General features: G+C 47.5%; 4 protein-coding genes across 7 annotated transcripts; all 4 read left to right on the forward strand.

Annotated features, from left to right (window-relative positions):
• Nucleotides 1-121: 121 nt before the first annotated feature.
• apodb (apolipoprotein Db) lies at nt 122-4,529 on the forward strand. Of its 2 annotated transcripts, none has more exons than XM_086066463.1 (5): nt 122-404; nt 1,496-1,649; nt 1,714-1,835; nt 2,317-2,402; nt 3,272-4,529. In XM_086066463.1, exons 1-5 carry the CDS (start codon nt 199-201, stop codon nt 3,502-3,504), a joined length of 801 nt encoding a protein of 266 aa, XP_085922589.1. In that variant the 5' UTR covers nt 122-198; the 3' UTR covers nt 3,505-4,529. The 2 variants fall into 2 exon arrangements, with proteins under 2 accessions (XP_085922589.1, XP_085922590.1); XM_086066464.1 differs by lacking the exon at nt 122-404 and adding an exon at nt 665-1,027.
• A 124-nt stretch (nt 4,530-4,653) lies between these two features.
• otos (otospiralin) lies at nt 4,654-6,385 on the forward strand. 2 transcript variants are annotated; one of them, XM_086066465.1, is made up of 4 exons: nt 4,654-4,966; nt 5,107-5,171; nt 5,576-5,599; nt 6,017-6,385. In XM_086066465.1, exons 2-4 carry the CDS (start codon nt 5,114-5,116, stop codon nt 6,202-6,204), a joined length of 270 nt encoding a protein of 89 aa, XP_085922591.1. In that variant the 5' UTR covers nt 4,654-4,966; nt 5,107-5,113; the 3' UTR covers nt 6,205-6,385. The 2 variants fall into 2 exon arrangements, with proteins under 2 accessions (XP_085922591.1, XP_085922592.1); XM_086066466.1 differs by having other exon boundaries at nt 5,110-5,171.
• A 1,086-nt stretch (nt 6,386-7,471) lies between these two features.
• Nucleotides 7,472-9,492, forward strand: cops9 (COP9 signalosome subunit 9). Its single transcript, XM_086066546.1, has 3 exons — nt 7,472-7,649; nt 7,888-7,960; nt 9,365-9,492. Exons 1-3 carry the CDS (start codon nt 7,587-7,589, stop codon nt 9,400-9,402), a joined length of 174 nt encoding a protein of 57 aa, XP_085922672.1. The 5' UTR covers nt 7,472-7,586; the 3' UTR covers nt 9,403-9,492.
• Nucleotides 9,493-9,643: 151 nt separating this feature from the next.
• and1 (actinodin1) lies at nt 9,644-16,727 on the forward strand. 2 transcript variants are annotated; one of them, XM_086066544.1, is made up of 7 exons: nt 9,644-11,391; nt 11,467-11,589; nt 13,228-13,272; nt 13,911-14,065; nt 14,247-14,648; nt 14,804-15,010; nt 15,657-16,727. In XM_086066544.1, the coding sequence occupies exons 2-7, from the start codon at nt 11,502-11,504 to the stop codon at nt 16,647-16,649; spliced, it is 1,890 nt and encodes a 629-aa protein (XP_085922670.1). In that variant the 5' UTR covers nt 9,644-11,391; nt 11,467-11,501; the 3' UTR covers nt 16,650-16,727. The 2 variants fall into 2 exon arrangements, with proteins under 2 accessions (XP_085922670.1, XP_085922671.1); XM_086066545.1 differs by lacking the exon at nt 9,644-11,391 and having other exon boundaries at nt 11,517-11,589; nt 12,947-13,272.
• The last annotated feature ends 859 nt before the right edge of the window (nt 16,728-17,586 follow it).

Genomic DNA, 17,586 nt, shown 5'->3' on the forward strand with positions numbered 1-17,586 from the left:
CACACACAGGTGTCATGATTGTGTTTACCCTCGTCCTCATTTGTATTCGTGTCTGCTGTGCGTTGAGTTATGAGGCCCCTCCCACAAGGAGCACTCGACTATTAAACAGAGATGCGGTCCAGCCTCCAACACACTCGCGCGCAGACGGGAAACATCCCACAGGATGCGTGTATCTTGTTACACACTTTGCTAGCAAACATGGCAGCAGTTTACCTTCGTAAGCCGCGAGACCAGGCACGTGCCAGTCAAGCCAAGCAGACGCTGCTCTGCTCAGACGACCAATCAGCGTCGACTTGTGATGGGACGACACGTGGTGAACGCGACCCCGCAGCCAAATTGCCATTCGGAAAAGTACTGGCGAGAGTTCAGGCCGGAGGGTTCCGATTCAGATCCATGCCATCCAGGTAAGAGGGTCTCACCCGCTGCATGATGGGAAATGCAAGCACGTTTTTATTCCTTCATTTCAAAAGCTTTGTATTTCAATTGCATGCATGTGCGTCGATATTCACGAGTTTAAAGCAGTAATAGTGACGAGAAGAGCACATTCGTTTAGTTGAGGTAAATGGCTTGCTTGTAAATATGCCGGTGTAAATATAGGAGTTTAAATAAAAGTAAATCACAATTCTGGTTATTATTTAATCGTGTAAAGAAACGCCCACTTGCGTGTCAAACAACTTGTTCAACTTGCACAACCAGTTGCTGGCCGAGCGCGCGCGCGCGCACACACACACACACACACACACACGATGGTATTGATTGTCAAGTACAATGTGGCATCTCAGATTGCTAAAAATGCGATAACAAAGGGTGTGAAAGGCAATAGCAGGAGGCCAATGTAAGTCTATTTCTAGTTTAAGAGACCACGGAAGGGAAATTTCCAACATTTTCCTGGACAGTTTTTGTGTGCACATCAACATTCTGGAGCTGAGTAAATGTAAATGCAGGATTGTTTTGTCAATTTGGTCCAAAGTGAAATTTTCCGGCGTCAGCAGCAGCATTAGAGGGGACGCGATCGACTGTGTGAAAGGTAAACGACAGCCAACATGTCAACAGGATGGAAAACGTGAAATTTCAAAGCCACATTTCCAAAATTGGAACGTTTGTAAGCTATTGTTTGTGTGGAAATGTTGCCAAATGAGTATGCGAGGGACGTGAATTTTGTGTGCTTTGCGTCCACCTGCAAATATCGCACTTTCCAAAGTTGTATCGTAGCCGGCGCGGGATTGGAAGTCAAAATCGTCAAATAACCGAGCGAGTTTGTTGGTCCGTCTTTTTCTTGGGCTTGAAACCAAGCCACACGTTTCACGGCGTCAAAGGTAGTATCACATTTGGTACGAAGTCTGCACGGAAGGCCAGAACATCTGTGTGAAATTTAACACACGATGCTTCTTGTTAAAATCAATGGCGGCTATCCAATGACTTTGTTTCACACGTTACACCAGACGCAGAACATTAAGCAGTTTTTTTTTTCCTTCACGATCTCTGCGTGAAACAGGTTTCGATTCTTCTCACTTTCCACCGCTTGGAAAAGAAGCATGTTGGCGTTGTGCGTCCTCCTGGCGTTGTTGCCGTCTCTGGCCTCGGCGCAGACGTACCGCTGGGGGGCCTGCCCCACCCCCAAAGTGCAACCCAACTTCAACCTCCAGCAGGTAACCAAGATGGCGTCGGCGCTCGCCTGGCCGTCACTGACCCCGCCCCCTCCTGACCTTTCAGTATTTGGGGAAGTGGTACGAGATCGCCAAGCTGCCGGCCAGTTTCGCGAGGGGGAAGTGCATCGAGGCCAACTACGCCATACGGCGGGACGGAACCATCCGAGTGTTCAACTCGCAGTTCTAGTGAGTTTCTTGTTTTCGTCGATTGGAGGAAACGTCTTTTCGCGAACACATTCCCATGAAAAGGTTCGCCGCAAGTTTGCACTTTTTCTTTTTGTGGTTGTTCCTGCATCTCAGGGATAGGGAACCCCGGTCCCGGAGAGCCACGGACGGTCCCGCCTGTTTTCCCGCGTCTCCCTCCTCCAACACAGCTGACTCGGCTCATCGGCGAGCTCTGTAGAAGCCCGATAACGATCCTGCTCATCGATCGGCCGCGTTGACGGGAAAACAGGCAGGACGGCGGCTCTCCGGGACCGAGGTTGCTGCTGTAACTGAAAGATGGCGCTCTCGCAGGTCCAACGTGGCCAAGCAGGTTCTCGGAGTGGCGATAAAACATCGCAGCCGCGAATGCGTTTGTTCACCAATGTCCTTCCTTTCATGAGCACGATTGTTTGCTGCGCCAACGAGCAATCCATTTTGCGTGCGCGTGTGTGTCTTTTTTCAGTAAAGACAAGGTGCGGACAGCGGAGGGGACGGCGGTGGTCCACGACCCGAGAGAAGCCGCCCAAATTGGAGTCAGCTTCTCCTACTGTAAGTCATTCGTAAATCACACGCAAGTTGCCGTGCCTCGTTTCAGTCACGTCGCGAGCCGCGACAAAACAAGAACAACAAATACACGCAATCCGCATCTTTCTCTTTGTTCGTCTCGACAATGGACGCCTGTTTGGTCAAATGCAATCTGGCCCCGTCGTCTGTCAGTGGTCGTCTCTGTCCGCCTTAAGTGGATCCTGTGAGGACTTCATCACGTTCTGATGACTTCCACGAGGAACGATGACCTCACAATAGTCACATTGTCAACATTTCAGTGGTTTGTTGCTGACGCTAACGCAACTTGATTGTGTTTTATTTTGTCCTTGTGTGGGTTAGCTTGTCACTCGCTCGTCGTTAGCTTAGCTCCTCTGCCAGCAAGACGGTATAAGACGGCAAACCCAAAATATTTCATCTCTACATTTTGTTGTCGTTCACTGGTTTAAGTCCCGATGTCTATCATAAAAAAACAAATGCTTTGCTAACTGGTTAGCATGCTAGCTAGCTAGCGGCTATAGCATCTATCTCTCTCTCTCTTTCTCTCATTCATTTTGCTAACAGATGGATTATACATCATTCTTGACGTGTGCTTCACAAAATGTCGCATGCTGACCGGTGAGCACAGGCTCGCCGGTCATTAAAAATACATCATTGATTGTTTTGGTTCCTGGATTGCGCTCGTGGAAATCGAATCAATCTCAACTGGACTGCGGTGGTCTCCGGTCTGTCCTAACTAATCCTTGTCGCGCCATCTGATGACGCTTTCTCAGATGAGAAGCGAAACGTCTCGTAAGACGACCAGAGCAGTCCAGGGGTGATCAATTCGGTGTCGGTATTGTTTTGCTAATCGTAATAACAATTCTGGCTTGCAGTCACCCCCTACAGCCCGTACTGGATCCTGAGCACGGACTACAGCAGCGTGGCCGTGGTGTACTCGTGCACTGACGTCCTGCGCATATTCCACGTGGAGTACGCGTGGATCCTGGGCCGCTCGCGCTTCCTGCCGCCCGAGACGGTGCGCTACGCTCAGGACCTTCTCCTGACTGAGGGCGTGGACCTCTTCCGCATGACCGAAACCGACCAGACGGGTTGCAAGGACGACTAGCGCGTCGCCGCGACGTGCTAGCGACCGAATGGCTTCGTCATCTGGCCGAATCGGCCTTTTCACCGCGACGTCACGCGTACTTCCGGGTGGCAAAACAAATATGTCGCTTGAGCGCGGCAGAGTGAGTGAGTGAGTAAACCTTAAATGATGGGGATGACGATTTTGGCACAGACGTCTTCTTTCCACGCTAAAATGGATAGCATTCTATCGCGCTGACGTTAGCTGCTAGCGAGTCATCATGTTTTGCTCAATTTTGGATGAAGTAGCAAAAGTCACTCACAATTCTGCCACCCGGAAGTATCCTGGCCTCTCGTGTTTTTGTCTTCATATGATGAAAAACATTTACTTATATCTATATAACACCACAAACTATTATCACAGGGATAGCCATTTATTAGCAGGGATGCTAGCTTAATGCTAATGAGGTATATGCCACGGAGTAGGCGGGACTTCCGACTTCCTGGTTTTTACACATCGGCTTTGTTTCCTTTTTCCTGTTTGCGACGTGTGGGCCGCGTCCCAGCTCGTGCGCTCCCGCCTTTGTGACGCCCTTCGGTTGCCGTCGACGGGTGCGAGTGCATCTGTCTCAGTTGTCCCGAGCATTTCAGGGAGTTGAGACGCCCATCGGCGGGTGCGAGTATTGGCCGGAAGCGACGCTGATGTGCGAAACCTCGAACCCGGAAGTCGGAAGTCCGTGGCAAAATGTTGGAAATGCTTACGACGGGCAAAATGGAATTTAGCGCAGCTGCCAACCGGATGCTCGTTCAACACACCCAGAACAGAAACGCAGACAAACATGTGAAGGACATGCTTTTCATTGGACAGCTGTGACGTGGCTAACTTTAAGCTAGCTTTTATAAACAAATACACCCTTTTTTGTGATTGATTTCAACTTCATCTCGCTGCTCGCTGACAAAAGGGGAAAAATGTCGACTAACAACGGAATCTGATGTTGTAATAGTATTTATGCAACATTTTGTATCAGACTGCTTACGGTTACAATAAATATGGCGTGAGTTAAGAAATGTGTTGGTGTCCTCCATGTAACTTTTTCTATGAGATGAAAGTATATCTATTACCTTTTTAAGGTTTAAATGTATCTTCATTGGTCACTTCTTTAGGTACACTTTTGCAATCAAGAACAAACAGAGCTTCAATTAAACATTTAGTTGCGTTATGTAGCTTTTGGTTTATTCTTGATTGATTGATTGAAAGTCGAAAAGGTGGCAATTGATGAAAAAAAGGATTTTAATGTGCATGCGGTACTTCTTATTTCACGAGTGGGCGTGTGCAGGTGTGTGTGTGTGTGCGTGCGTGTGTGTGTGTGTGTGTTTTCGCATGTGGGTGCAAGGCGGGCGGGCGTTTGGGGGTCTTCTTCTTTCTCTCCTTGTAAGCCACGAACTTTGCAGCAGAAGACCAACATCAAGCAAGCAGCAGATTTCAACAGTAACACGCCTAACAGGTACATTTTTACAAATCATTTTTATACTTCTAACCGGACTCCATTTGACATTCGTAATGTGGCTTTGACGCTAAAACGTGTGATGATCTTGTGCAAACATGACAAGCTGACTTTTATTGTGTTTGTTTTGATTTTTAAAGCAGCAAGATGAAGAGTTTGCTTTGCCTCACTCTCCTACTTTGTGTCTTTGTCTTCCACAACAGCGGTAAGTATACTTTTTTTTAATTTTTTTACTTGGCTTTTTAATAACTTAACTTTGCACAGAGGTGCAATAATACAGTAAGTTTGATAGTTGCATATAAAATGGATCAATAATGACGTGTGTTTTTGTTTTTGATTGCTTGTACAAAGACGCTTTTGTCTGCAATGTGCTGAAGTCCTCCAGCTTCAGTGTGTGCGTGCGTGGGCGCGCGTGTGTGTGTGCGTGTGCGTGATGTCAGTTGGTCAGCAACATTATTTGGAGAAGCTCGCAGGTACGCGAAAAGTCTGTCCGAGCTGAATCCCGTCTTTGTGTGCGGAAAGACTTGGAATGCTTGCTAAATGTTTATTTTTCTTCTCTCTCTCTCTCTCTCGCTCGCTCTCTCTCTCTCTCTCTCTCTCTCTCCATAGAGGCCAGAGTCATCCCAGAGGGAGGTAAAGCACACATATAACTATTCTATAATGATAACGTTTTGAAAAATACATCTTAATATGTAGTTGGACACAGACTTTAGAGTTACATAAAAAAAATCAAGAAGTGTTTATTGAAACTATAGATTTGATTTCCAAATTGTAAGATACAGACACATATATATATATATATATATTTTTTTTTATGTGGCAAAAGCTAGAGAATTTGAAATTAATATTTTTTATGATCTTTGATGCATGGGCCTTTTGACAATATTGATATCTATTGATCAGAATCCTGTTGCCTGATGGAGTTGGAGCTGGCATGGATCGTTTAATTCATAAAATTGAATTGATTTTAGAACGTATTGAAGCTTACAGCTTGGTAGAAATTAAGGGGGGAAAATAAACAAGGAATCATGTGACCTCGTTTGCGTTCAGTGCCGTACGATGAGCCCCCCGCCGTGCCCTACTGGCCGTACTCCACCTCGGACTTCTGGAACTATGTGGAGTACTTCAAGTCCATCGGGGCCTACAACCACATCAACGAGATGGCGAGGGCCTTCTTCGCCCACCAACATCTGGGGGACACGCTGGGCTACGACAGCACCGCTGGACACGAGCACTGAGGGGCCAACGGGAACTGGGAGACCCTAAAAGTTCAACAAAAAGGAAGAAGAAGGACAACATGTTACCAATGTAATTATAGCAAATAGCCAAACATGTATAGAGAGATGTAGTATTCGATTTTTTTATTTGTCTGACACTTTCATGCAATGACATCAAATAAATAAATCCGTAGTGTTTCAACTCGTTTGATTTATTATTGGTGGGGGGGCGGGGGTTGGGGGCCGGTGGGGTGCCTGGTGGGCCTGCAGTGCCCCGTCCTGCTGCGTTGGGCCGGGGGCGCGGGCCGTGTTGGGGCGGGGGGCGCTCCTGCTCCTGGGTTTGCTCTCCGGCCGGTGGCCCTGGTGGGGCCCGGGGGTCGTCCTTTGGCGCTGCCGCGGCCTGGGGGGCCCTGAGGTGTTGCGCTTGCTCTGTTCCGGCGGGGGTCGACGGCTCCCCTCTTTGGTGGAGATTTTCATGCATGCCAGATCCACCACACCAGCATCTACCGAAACTCAGACACAATCTGTTTCCTCCTCAGGTTATTGAATCGGTGGAGGCTGGTGTCTCGGATCTCACGCGGCTTCGTCTGTCCTTCCTTCCTTTTCTCGGTCTCTCCGTTGGTCTCTTGAGGCCTCCCTGACTTTATGTTTTTTGGATTTGTTGGGGTCTGGATGTTTCTTGGGCTGGGGAGGAGTTCTGGTGGGGGGTGTCTGGTCGGTGCTGGATTTCACCTTCCTTGGTTTTCTTCGGTCCCCTCGGGTCTCCTGGTGTTCGATTTAGGTGAACGGTATAAGATTTTTTTTTTCTAATAGGTTTTCTGGTGAGCTAACAAACACACGCACGCACGCACGCACACACACATACTCACCCACACACACAAAAAAAAAAAAAAAAAAAAAGTATGTATGTATGTATGTATATATGTATATATGTATGTATATATGTGTATATATATATATATATATATTTAAAAAAAAAAAAAAAAAAAAAAAAGAGCAATGATGATGACATTTCCGAATGAACAATACTGAGCTCTTAAAAAAAAAAAAAAAAAAAAAAAAAAAAAAAAAAAAAAAAAAAAGGAACTTCCATTTCAAGCCGAGCACATTTTAGCGACACGCGTGCTTTATTTTGCTTCAGTAACGTTTGTTGAACACTTTTTTTTAGTCCAAAGGAAAGGATCATATCTTTTTGGATTAAAAATGAGTGAAAGCATGAAATAAAACCACATTTTTAATTTTTTTAAAGACGACAGAACAGTTAGGAATTTCGGTCGGCTGAGGATCGAGTTTGAAGCCGAGCACATTTCAGCGCCGCACGAGCTTTGTTTTGCTCCCAGCAGCTAGCACAAGCTGCCAGAGGTCCAAATTAGTCAAACAGACCGCTGTTGAAGGAAGAAAGAATGAAGCCTGCTGTGGACGAGATGTTTCCGGAAGGAGCCGGACCGTATGTGGATCTGGACGAGGTTTGTCAGCCCGTCTTTGTTTTAAAATAACACGGCGAAACCCAGTTAGCTTGCTAGCCTAGGAGGATACGGTTGCCTGTGTTGTAATCGCTTCGTTATCTTGTATGCACTACTAATACGTGTCTTTCTGATACTAACAGCAATATTTTATTACAATTACTAATTAATTGATTTATAGTGTCGTACAGTCAATTTGACTATTTGATGAAGCGTGTGTTGTACCGTCGCGTGTGTGCAGGCAGGGGGCAGCAGCGGCCTTCTGATGGACCTGGCAGCCAATGAGAAAGCGGTTCACTTGGACTTCTTCAATGGTAAACATTCCAACACGCGGAATACATTTTAAGAAACAACACATTTAAAGTCGACTTCAGTTTATGTAATATAATATTGAGCATGGATAGGCAAAGTATGGCTCGCTCTGTTCTTTAATTAATAAGTCATCACTGATCTCTCTCTCTCTCTCTCTCTCTCTCTCTCTCTCTCTCTCTCTCTCTCTCTCTCTCTCTCTCTCTGTGTGGGTGTATACATATATGTATATATATATATTTATGTATATACTAAATAAAATCTACATCCATATATACATTTTTTTACATCAATCCTGTGAGGAAAATAAGACATTTAGAGTATTAATTAGGAATAATTAAAACAAATATGTACAATAATAATATAATTTATCAATAAATAATTGTAGATATTTTTACATATTTTTTTTCTTTAATTAATATTCAGAGTAGTAGTATTAGAAGTAAATGAGTAAAATGTTGCTGAATACTTCTGTCGTTTAACATCTTGAAAACTCACATTTATTTGCCAGGTACCACGCACATACAAGAGAAAGAAAAAAAAGACCCAACAAATGCAGCTCATGTGTTTTGTTTCCCGCGGCGTTCGGCCGCCAGTGCAAGACAATTTAGGCTGAGCAGCACAGGAGTGCTGATTGTTAAATGGAAGCGAGCGTCCCGCTAAAGATGCTTTATGGCGCAAACGCAGCACGACGCCTCGCCACTCGGCTGCTTTGAACACGCACGGCAAGCAGCACATATGGCGCTTGTTAACGCCGCTCGTACACGTGAGGTGGCCGCAAGCTCAAGCGATGAGAAGCGGGCCGTGCCGTACATATCAGGCGGCATTTTCTCATACATAGAGTTACAGTATATACCAAATTTCCACTTAAAAAGAGGGGAGGAAAATATTCGCTCCATATTTCTAATAGTGACATCTTTACAACTGTCAGATAAAACCAAAAGATCTTTGAAGGTCCGTCATGGCGAGGGAACAGGAAGTTCTTTGCACTGCAAATATTGTTATTGCATTTGGTAGCCAATGATGGCAAATGCATGTCAAATGTGAAATGATAGTATCAATTGTCCACATTTTGTCACCTCGCGCACGTTTTTGCAATTAAAACATTTCTATAAATATAATGTTAAAAAAGAAAGAAAAAGAATGTTACTGATGAATCTCGTTTTTGGACCTCGGCTGACCTCGTCCTCATTCGCGGCTCCCTCGTCCGATAACAACATTTACTAAATCTAATTTATTTCCTTCAATTCACTTATTCCAGCTTGTTTTTGTGTAGAGAAGGCATACAAGTTTGAAGGATGAGGATATAAAAAGATTGATAAATGCGCTGCAAGGCCAAATAACGAAACATCCAAATCAACTCATCACCCCCCCCCCCCCCACTTTGTCTTTCTTGTTTCCGCCTCCAGACTTTGAAGACCTTTTTGACGACGATGACCTGCAGTGACTCCACACACACACACACACACACACACACACACACTTTTGTGAATAATGAATTAATAAAAGTGTCAAATAAAAGTGAGTTTGAAAAGCATCCGACGCCACCAGGTGTTTTTCCAGCCAACCCCCGAGCATGGCGGACATTCCAGCTTTGGAGAAAATTATGCGTATGCTTTTTTCGACGGGTTTGCGGGCGGCCACGAACACCTGTTAGCAAAACATAATTACATACAGGATGCGACCCGCGCGTCGAAACAGCCGCCGCGCGCTCGGCGACAGGACGGGCGGCGGGTTCAATGCCGCCGTCGTTTCGATTTTTTCCCGCCGCAACAGGACTGGGATACACTGGAGGCCATTTTCCCTCGTCCAGCAGCGTCGCTGGTGCGAGATGGACGTCATTCACGTGTCAATGAAACTGACTTCCCTGCCAGACAAATTGGGCCATCGGTTTTCCAGCGAGCGACGGGAGGATGCTCCCGAACTGGGGGGAAACTTGGATGGGAGTCTAAACTCGCATCATTCAGCTTTTTTTTTTTTTTTTCCTGGCAAACAGACGTCACAATTCAAACTTTTTTTTGTTTTTTTTCCAAAATCAGGATTTCAGTTCTTCCCTGAAGGAAATGTGGCGCTGCCGCCCGTTTTGAGCAGCCTAACCAAAATGTTTACGTTTGTCTGAAAGGCCGAACGTGCCTGGACACAGCGCGGGGTGTGCAGGAAGCTGAAGATTAGCGCATTCCTCATGTGCTCAACAGCTGGCACGCTGCATGCGTGCGCGTGCACGCGCTTTGGTGTTTGCGGGTTCGCTGACGGCCTCCGAAAAAGTGCTTATGCGGCACCTCATTAGCGTCTCGCGTCTTCTGGCACCTCGCCAAAGACGGGTGTGAATGCTGAGAGATGACAACAAGAAAGAAAGAAAGAAAAGTATAGCGGCAATGCTCAGATGTCCCTCCCCTAGTGGCTGCAGTCAGCATTGCGGAGGACACCTGAACACATCTGATTAGTGTGAATGCTCATCTCTCGGCATTAGCAAAATAAGAAGCCGCATATATTTTATTTTCATAGGACAACATAATGAAAGATTGACGAGAGTGAATGCTTGTCTCTCAGCAGTCACACAATTTGGTATCTTTTCTGGTATTGTAAAGTATTAGTTTGAAAGTTTATCTTTCATCATTCAAACAATAGTACAAATATTGTTTATTAGTGTGAATGCTCAAATCTGCATTCACGGTAAGAATCCAAATATACACATTTCCATGTCAAATTTGTCAGGCAGGCGACTATTTTTGGAGTTATGCCGCGTTTGTCTCTGTTCAAGATGACAACCATGATTTTGAGTGAATGCTGAGAGAGGGACATTCGCACAAGAAGTAAACGCAACATGTTTGCGTTGCCAGGCCTATTATCTTGAATTTTGTCTCACATGTTGAGAAAATGTTTACTGATGCAAGAAAGAGCTTTAGTGAGAATGCTTGTGTCTCAGCATTCACTCTGTCATGCTTCACTCACTGCATTTTCAAGGGTTGAGATCATTTCAAAGTCCTTTCTATCGGTTTCTGGGCCGTTATTTCAGTGTGGGATACTTTGACGTTTTTTTTTCCATTCCTTGACCTTTTGTACGGCATGCTTGAAAAAAAAAAAGTTCCATGTACAGTATCGGAGTGAATGCTGATCTCTCAGCATTCCCCTGAAACCAAAAGAAAAAAAAATCCCTCCTACCTTTTTTTTTTTCTTTCTTTCCTGCTTTTAATCACACTTCCTCCCATTGGCCCCGGCCTTTGGAAGCCCTAGGCCAATCAGGACCCTTGTTGAGGTCGCCCTCCGTGAAAGGCTGCACATCAAAGTGTGTGTGTGTGATGACGGGCCCGGTTTAAAAGCTGTCCCGGGTTCTTTGACTCGGCAGTCTGTCTCCGGGAGGCGTGCATCACACACGTATTTGGTGGTCCGCAAGAGTCCCTCTCGGACCCCCGTTGATTGTCGTCAGTCACCACAGGTGAGAAGAAAAACTTTTTTGCCTTGCGCGCTGGTTCCAAGTCCTTTTCTGACTCTTTCTTTCCCACCCTGGTAGGAGACGAGACCGCCCGAGCCGAGTCCAGTGGAGTCATGGCTGCCCCGAGGAGGAGCGGCCCGTCCGCCGTGCCGGTGGTCGCCACGCTGGCCATCGCCATCGTCGTCGTGCTGCTGCTGCCCGGTGAGTTGATTCAAGGTCGCTGCCGGCGAAAGTGCTGAGCGCGGGAGCTGGGAAAAGTACTCAAGTACAAGTACACATACTTGTGTGACAAAGTACTCTTGTAAAAAGTGCAAGTGCTGCTTCAACTCATTAAAGTTCCGTTGATGTCTTTTTGAGCACATTTTGTAACTTGAGGACAAAATGGAGGCCCCGCTTCAAGAAGACGGCAGCCAATCACTCGAGAAATATTCATAAGGATGTTAAAAATGTATTCATTCCTCAAAATGTATCTTGATGCTATTTATCTTAATTACAGTTGTATGATACAAACATTTATAAACTGTGTATGTTAATTGAAAATGGATATTTATATCTATACATATTAAAGATATAAAAAAGAATATTGTGATATAATCCGATTTCTAATTAAAAATGTATGTAAGAATAATACAGTACGCATGTATTAAACCAAAAAGATATAACTTATATTGACTTGAACTGGAAATCTGTCGAACCAACTCATGAAGCTCAAATACGTGTCGTGTATTTGCACTCGTTCTTATGTTGGAAAAGATCGCAAAACAAACACGAGTTCGTTGTTCAAGCTGATCAAATATTGATTGTGTTGACGCCGTGATGGCGAGCAGCTTATGTTGCGTTCTTCCTTTCAAGTCGCGTCTTCATCATAATTATCATCATCATCATCATCATCCTGGCCATAAATGCTCAAAACATCGCAACCCCCGAGCCTCCGCACACCTGCTTGTCATCCGCAAAGGTGGGAGGTGATTGACCGCTTCACAAGCCACGCCCCCTTGATTTTCCATTTCAGCAGCGCTGCTCAGTTGCTCCTGAAGGAAAATGGATACCTGTCGGCATCACCTCTTCAAAGTCAAACGCTTCACATTGGCCACACACACATTTTTTTTTGCTGGCTCATTAAAAAAAAAAGAGAGAGAGAGAGACGTACACTAAGGCAACATCCAATCTGGATATATTTTTTACATTTTCTTGAAGTTAATTATAATGCATCAGATTGATGAGGCCTTCAAATCAGTTTTTCTCAAACTTTTTGTTACCAAAAAAATGTGTTCACCTAAAACCGGATAAAGGTTTTATACCTAAAAAAAAAAGACACACTGTAACATTATGCAATATAAAAAAAAATTTTTATATACATATACTTTAATAAAAATTTTCCAGCAGACTGTTGTTGAAGATGAACTGCAAATATGAATATGGTGCCGGTAAAAGTTGATTTGGACTGATTTGTCGCACACTTTGCAAAAATATTTTCTTTTTTTCTCCAAGCAAAAACATGCAAATGTGAGGTTTTGCAGAGTTGTGTTCATTTTTTCCAAGCTGAATCTTTTTTCAGCCCGACTCGTTCGGCTCCTCCCCTTCTGGAAGGCATTAACACCTTTTGCCTGCGGAGATGAAAAACAAGCTCGCGCGCAGATTGGAAGGCGCGGCATGCGGTCCAGTGTTGGAGGCTCACCTATAAAATGTACAAAGGTCTGCCGGCAGGCTCGTTAGGCAAGAATGTGCGTCCGTAAGCGTTAGAGCGCCTTCGTCGTCCTCATCATCGCCGTCGGCATCGGATGTGGCGCGGAAGCAATCTGCTGGCGGTGACTTTTTTTTTTTTATGCTCTCCTGCAGCCGACGCGTCTGCGGGACCCGTCGCCGGCAAGGCCGAACCAGACGGTAAAGGCAGCCACGCCCGCGCGCAAGATTTCATGACGGCGCTCCTCAGTCCGACGTCCGGACTTTCAACTGGACACGTCGTAGAAGACCGAGTGGAAATTAAACGAGTGCTACAAATGTTGCCATGGGAATCCTTTGAGAATGACAAGTTTCATTAGAAGTAGAAACAATAGTCGGGATATTCAAAGTCAGTGAACTAGTAGAAGAGTACTATTACTAGCAGTATTACTTGTAGCATCAGTAAAAGTAGCACAAGTGTCAAAGTTCAAGTTGGGGCCAAAGAACTGGTGGTGGTAAAAATAACAGTTGGAAAAAAATTGTAGTCGTCGTCAGAGTAGTAGTAAAATAATGGTAGTCGTTAAAGTTACTGGACGACAAGAAGTCGTCATAGAAGTCCAAGCAACAGTTCGAGTTGATGTCGTGAGAGGAGAAGAAGTGGCAAAGGTCAATGTGATATGAAACGTAGCGGTTAGCTGGAGCAACAGTCCAAAAAGTGGTCGTCGCGGAAGTAAGACGTGAACAAGGAGAAGTCATGTGGTCCAAAATGTCTTGCGTTTCCTCCCAAATGACATCACACGTCTGCCGCGTGGATTTGGGAAAGGCCGGCGTGATTAACGCCGTCTTCGTCTCGCCCTCAGCGGCGGAGAGCATCCGGACCGGAGCGGAGGCGGCGGCGGAGGCGGCGGCCCACCGACGGCTGAGCCGCAACCGCAGGAACATCAGCTGGTATAAGCAGCACTCGGACTTCTGGAGCTGGTACAAGTACTTCACCGACAACGGCAACCAGGAGGCCGTGAGTACGCGCGCAATCATCACTTTTCGCCGTCAGTTCGCATCCAAAAATATCAACGGAAATGGGTTAGGGTTGATTGGCAGACCATTCACGCAGATTAAAAAGGATCAAAGTTCAGTTTCACGGCATCATCTGAATGCACCCCCCCCCCCCCCCCGCCCCCCCCCCCCCCCCTCCTCAGGTTCAGGAGCTGGACCGCATCTACCTGACTTACCTCCAGAACAAAAACCGCGCCGAAGGCCGTCGCTCTTACAAGGCTTACCTGCGCCACCTGGGGGAGATCTACAAGTCGTGCGCCGACTCGGACGACGCGGACTGCGTGGCGTCCTACACCGCCAGGCCCAAGCCCGAACCCCCCAAGCCGGCGCCGCTCAAAGCCTGCGACCCCACCAAGGACCCCTACTGCCTGTACGCCGCCCTGGCGGCCGGGAAGAGTCCATACCTGCCCTTGGTGCTGCCTGCCGCCGCCCCGGCCCCGGTGAAGTCCCCTGCCCCCCTTTTTGTACGCTCCGCCGCCTCAGCAAAAGATCCTCAGTCTGGTTACCACTACTACGCGCCATCGGCAGTTTCTTTCCTCTCCAAGGTATGACGGCGGAGCGCAACATTTACTTGACTTGTCCGAGTTTGCCAAGCGCGGTTGGGCCGAGGCGCAATGTTTGCAAATGTTTGCAAACGTTTGCAAATGTTTGCAAACGTTTGCAAATGTTTGCAAACGTTTGCAAATGTTTGGGATTTCAGGAGCAAAAGGCCGAGCTGCTGCACGTGTGCGGCGCCGAGGACGTCGAGTGTCTGCAGTACCACCTGAGGGCCGCCCGCGGTTACCCGCCCGCCGCCGAGACCCCGCCGACCCAGTTGGTGCAGAAGGGCCCCTCCGGCCTCTACCTGCAGTACCCCAACTGTGACCCGCTCAGGGACCCGTACTGCAACCATGCCGCCTCGCGAATGGTGAGTTTTAACCTCGTCCCGACGGCAGATACGTCATCAATTACAGTCAACAAGTTCCACAAAATGCCATCAATAAGACACTTTTTTTTTTCCATATAAAATCGTCCCAACGTACTTTACACAGAATCAGAAACATCCAAAACATTTTATGGACATTTACCAATCTGATAGAAAAAGGCATCTTTTTTAAAAATTGATAAAGACAAAGATAATTGTACACATTTACAACAATTCATTCATTCAGCAGGTGACGCTCATCAAGAGCAGCAGTTCGGACGCATAATCGAAAGTGGACAGATTGCTCGAAAATGTCAGAAGAAATATATATTAGCGGTAAAAACCGTTTTGATTTCTCCAAATGAATCAGTTATTGTCAAAAATATCAATCTCTGGAAAACTCGAGCTGATTCAAAGTAATGGACGTCATTTTCAGACTCAGCAGCCCGCAATGACTCAAATCATTCAAATGTCCTTCGCACTGCAAAAAAGAAGACGTTTGCCAGTATAATAAAAGATGCCAGCCAATCCGAGGAGCGGGTACGAAAAAAAGAAGAAGCTTTTTAAGGCTGATTTTTGCACCAGATTTGTATTTGTTTACGTCCCACCACTGGCAGAGGTCTTATGTAAATTGCTTTTTTCCTTCCAGGCCCCCAAGCCCCCGTCCCCGGCTGGCCCAGGGTCGTGCAACCCCCTCTTTGACGAGGGTTGCAACCCCCTCACCGCCACCAAATACGCCACGCCCCCAGAGGCGTACAAACAGGAGGCAAGCGAGGAGGCGGCCGCCATCCGCGCCCCCCCTCCCGCCGCCGATCACTACAGCGACCCCTACGGCATGTACCGAGATGCTAACGCTCATGCTAACAGAGTCGCCGACCCGTACGCCATGTACCGGCAGGCCAGCGCCCCGGCCACGCCGCCCGCTAACGACCCGTACGCCATGTACCGGCAGGCCAGCGCCCCGGCCACGCCGCCCGCTAACGACCCGTTTGCGATCCTGCGCCGCTTCATGGCGCAGGCTCAGGGCGGCGACCCGTACGCGCCCCGCACAGATGCCTCGTCCGAGTCCAGCCCCAATGATCCGTTCTCCGCCATGAGAGACGGCGCCACTGCCGCCATGCATCGCCACGGCGCCCGCCAACACTACCCGTTCTCTCAGCCCGCCTACGAGGAGCCTACCAGGGAGGAGCGCCACCCGCTGGGCCCCCCGGGAAAAACCAAAGAGGGCTACGACTGCTTCATCGGGTACGACCGCGAGTGCTTCCCGCTGCAGACGGCCGAGCCTCGGTCGGGCGCCCACCGCCGCCTGGCCTACCCCGCCGAGGCCTACGAGCCCCACCTGAACGCCGACGGCAGCCGCAACGGCGTCCTGGAGCCCCCCAACCCGCACTGCGACCCCGAGTTCGACCGCGACTGCCGCTTGCGGCGCGTCGAACCCGAGGCTCCGGCCGAGCGCCGCGAGGCTCAACCGGCGGCGCCGGAACAGGACCCTTACGAAGCCGAGCCCTACCAGAGCGGCCAGGAGGAGACTCACCTGTCCAACCTGCCGCCGCCGCCCCCCCAGGGCGTGCCCAGCCTCCAGGACATTCTGAGGAGCTACGGCGACCAGTTCCACCAGCAGGACGACTACCGCAAGAAGTAAAGCGCAAACACGCGCCAGCTTGTTGATGGACTTGAAAACGCAAACATCCTCACTGGACAACTGAAAAGATGAAATAAAGATTGAAAAACAAAACGCGACTGACGTCTGATCTGTCAAATGTGCTTCTTGAAATGATTCCGAAATGTAATCATACACTCAGTTTTATCTTCTTATGACGGGATTATGTTTTTTTCAACACTGAGATTTATGTATGCTTGACAAGCTGAAACTCTTCCTCGTGTGTGTGTGTGTGCGCGCGCGCGCGCGCGTCCTCATTGCCGTGTCATTGAGTTCGTGAGGGCGTCTGCACTTTATCTGCAGCCTGAAAGGAGAAAAATGAAACTCGGCGTCAAGTTGGGGAGCGAAACCCTTTTTGCCGTGGCAGCAAAACATCGCGAAAAGATGACAGCTTCCCGAAGTTTATGAAATTATTTTTCTTTTTGTTTCTTTACTGTACCACATTTCTTTTGACATTTGCAATATTTCTGCATTCTTTTTGTTCTCATTTGTAACCCAAAATGTGTTGTTGGACGTGTTGTCCACGTTCAGTCACTCGTGAGGCTCAGTTCGGCTCAGTTCGGCCCAGTTCGGCCAAGCGGAAGCAGCCGCCTTGGGTTGTCGTGGCAACGCGCGCACGCGCACGCACGCACACCTCGTGTGCTCTTCGTGATGTTGAGCGGTGTTTACGTTGCCTTCCATCAAACTCAAAGGGGGGCACGCGACGTCGCTCGCTTTTGCTCATCAAATATTCTTCTTCTTTGAAATCCTGCCAGGCTTCTCGCACTCCTTTTATGTGGGTCATGTCTCTTAATTCTGCCCACTGGGCCCCCACGACCCTCATTTTGTGTCGCCCCCCCCCCCCCCCCCCCAAATTTCATTAAAGCAAAGTAATGGATCACTTTGAAAATGAAATTGGAAGTGGCGCTAAAAGTACAGC

This window comes from Leptonotus elevatus, chromosome 21 (assembly GCF_054856555.1).
Source record: "Leptonotus elevatus isolate MCC_2025b chromosome 21, RoL_Lele_1.0, whole genome shotgun sequence".
In the NCBI taxonomy this organism is placed as follows: Eukaryota; Metazoa; Chordata; class Actinopteri; order Syngnathiformes; family Syngnathidae; genus Leptonotus; species Leptonotus elevatus.